The following is a 2739-nucleotide window of genomic DNA, read 5'->3' as shown; positions in this document are numbered from 1 at the left end:
CTATCTTGAGCTATGTTGCTTTTGTCTCTGGGGAACTATATTCTTGAGGAAAACAATCTTTAACTATCATAGATAATTAGATTAATATTTTCTTTTTTGAAAAAATCAATTTTTATTCGTGAATTTGTCAAGTTGTAAGATTTTTATCCTAAACTTTTAATTTCATGAAATTTCACTTCAAACATAGATAAATTTTATAATCTTAATCTTAAACTTAAAAAGTATTACGAAGTTTACCATATTATAAGTTTTTATTGAAAAATCATTTTAAAAAAGTATTCTTGTTGTAAATTTGAGAGCACAACGACGCACAACGAGAACACTCAGAATGAGTATTTACAAGACACATGGCTATATATATGAAGTGTAGAGGGAGTGACATTTGGCTTTTTGACACTAAGCATGGGTATATTACATAATTTATGATATTTATAGTACTCCCAATTAAATATCCATTATATATATATATATATATATATAAAATATGCCTCGTTAAAACCTTAGTAGGAAAAAATCCATATAATCCTAGTGAAGGAAAAAGAGTACATATTTCATATGCTCTAATACTCTTAAAAAGAATACAGTATATTTACTTCTCACATGGAAATTTCACCTGAGATCTCTGAGTCGCCACATTCCAATATTGTGCACCAATTTCTCAAAGGTTGCGGTTGCTAATGATTTTGTAAATAAGTTTGCTAGATTATCCTTTGAACAAAATTGTTGGATATTGGTGTTTCTATTTTCTTCAAGATCATGAGTATAAAAAAGCTTTGATGAAATATGCTTTGTTCTATCTTTTTTAATATATCCTTCTTTGATTTGAGATATGCATGCTATTTTGTTTCATATAATATTGCTGGAAGATTTTTATTAGAAGAAAAACCACATGTTCCACGAATGTATTGAATCATTAATCTTAGCCACACACATTCTCGACTAACCTCGTGAATTGAAAGGATTATAGCATGATTTGAAGAAGTGATTGTTATGGTCTGTTTCACTGAATGCCATGTTATAGCAATTCCTTCACATGTGAATAGATAACCTGTATTGGATGACTAAGACGACGAAGTTTTTGCCCGTTAAAGCTACTTCCAGTACTGGAATGGTAATGGGATCACGTGACTATAGATTTTATGTTTGGATTACCCAGAACACCTAGTGGTTATGACAGTATTTAGATAATAATAGACAGGATGACTAAGACGACAAATTTTTTGCCCGTTAAAGCTACCTCCAGTATCGGTATGATGCCGTATGAGGCTTTATATGGAAGACCCTGTAGAACTTCAGTTTGCTGGAATGAGGTTGGAGAAAGACAGCGGATAGGAACAGAGTTAGTCCAGGCAACATCAGAAAATGTTAAGGTAATCAAAGAAAATTGGAAGATAACTCGTGATAGACAAAAGAGCTATGTAGATAAAAGAAGAAGAAAGTTAGAATTTGAGATTAGAGATCGAGTATTCTTAAAGTTATCATCGTGGAAAGGGATACTCAGATTTGGTAGGAAAGGTAAACTAAGCCTCAAATATATTGGACCTTACGAGATAATTGAACGTGTAGGGCCAAAAACTTACAGGTTAGAGTTACCTACTGAATTATCTAAGATACATTATGTTTTCCATGTGTCTATGTTACGGAAGTATGTACCCGGCCTTACACACATTCTCCAAGAAAAACCAGTCCAACTGAAAGAGAATTTATCTTATGAAGAGGAACCAGTTCAGATCTTAGATATAAAGAGCAGGTGATTAGAAACAAAACTATTCCACAATAAAAGTCTTATGCAAGAACCATGAAGTCGAGGAAGCTACATGGGAAGTGGAAGATCGGATGAAAAAAATATATTCGCACCTGTTCACATGAGGAGTTTCGAACAAATTTCGAAGAAGAAATTTCTTTAAGGGAAAGGTAAATTGTAAACCCCTGAATTTGTTTTACTAGTTAATTAAGTTAAGTCATCTTGATTGTGAGCTAAAATGTGTATTAACATGAATGGAAAAAGTAGTTAAGTATGTATAGTGAATGATGTGTTTGAAATGTAAGAGAAGGAAAATTTTCTACGTGTTATGACTATATGCGTTCAAGTTGTAACTGGTCAACGCATAGAGAGTGGAGAATAACAATGGTAAATCGGAAAAGGGCGAGAAAATATGTTAAGTGCGAAATGTTGCATTCTTGGGTGAGGTAAAAACAAGTTAACACTTAGGAAAGGTAGAAGGTTCCATGCATTGAAACTATGAGGCACCATGTGACCAACTTTGTATGCCATTGATGAGGGCTAAGCTGACAAGTGATGCGGTAGAAGGTCATGCATTGAAGGGAGAAGGTTTAGGTGGCCACAAGGCTATGCAATCAAGTTTAAGCTGAGGAATTCAGCTTAATTAACAAGTAAGCAAGTTAGGTGGCAGCCTTGAAAACGTCAATAAAGTGATCAGCTTGCCAACTGGAAATTAATTAAGCAAACTGCTAATGTAAACCTAAGTATAAATAGGCTGAACCAAAAAGAAGACTGTTTGACCAAAATTTTTCTAATGCCTAAGTGAGGAGTGTTTTGCCATCTAAAGATTTTGAAAGTTGAAGAACTCTCGACCAACTGCAGAAGAATTTGAGGGATTTCCAATTGAATCTGGAGAAAATAATGCTCAAATTTTATGGTAAGCAAAAATTAAGATGTTTATGAGCATTTTCTTGGAAGAAAGTTTAGTTAAACGAATGTTGAAATTAAAGTTATGA

The 2739-nt window shown here is 33.2% G+C and overlaps 1 protein-coding gene across 1 annotated transcript; it reads left to right on the top strand.

Annotated features, from left to right (window-relative positions):
* Positions 1-1253: 1253 nt before the first annotated feature.
* LOC150038610 (uncharacterized) lies at positions 1254-1754 on the top strand. The gene has a single exon (XM_090313806.1). It carries the CDS (start codon positions 1254-1256, stop codon positions 1752-1754), a length of 501 nt encoding a protein of 166 aa, XP_090169932.1.
* The last annotated feature ends 985 nt before the right edge of the window (positions 1755-2739 follow it).

The sequence above is a fragment of the Benincasa hispida genome, chromosome 1, assembly GCF_027475165.1.
Source record: "Benincasa hispida cultivar pf3 chromosome 1, pf3_genome.v1.1, whole genome shotgun sequence".
In the NCBI taxonomy this organism is placed as follows: Eukaryota; Viridiplantae; Streptophyta; class Magnoliopsida; order Cucurbitales; family Cucurbitaceae; genus Benincasa; species Benincasa hispida.
This window is presented reverse-complemented; position numbering and strand designations above follow the sequence as displayed.

What these genes read in the sequence shown, in the direction of transcription:
- LOC150038610 (XM_090313806.1), top strand. Translation starts at nt 1,254, where the DNA reads ATGCCGTATGAGGCTTTATATGGAAGACCCTGTAGAACTTCAGTTTGC.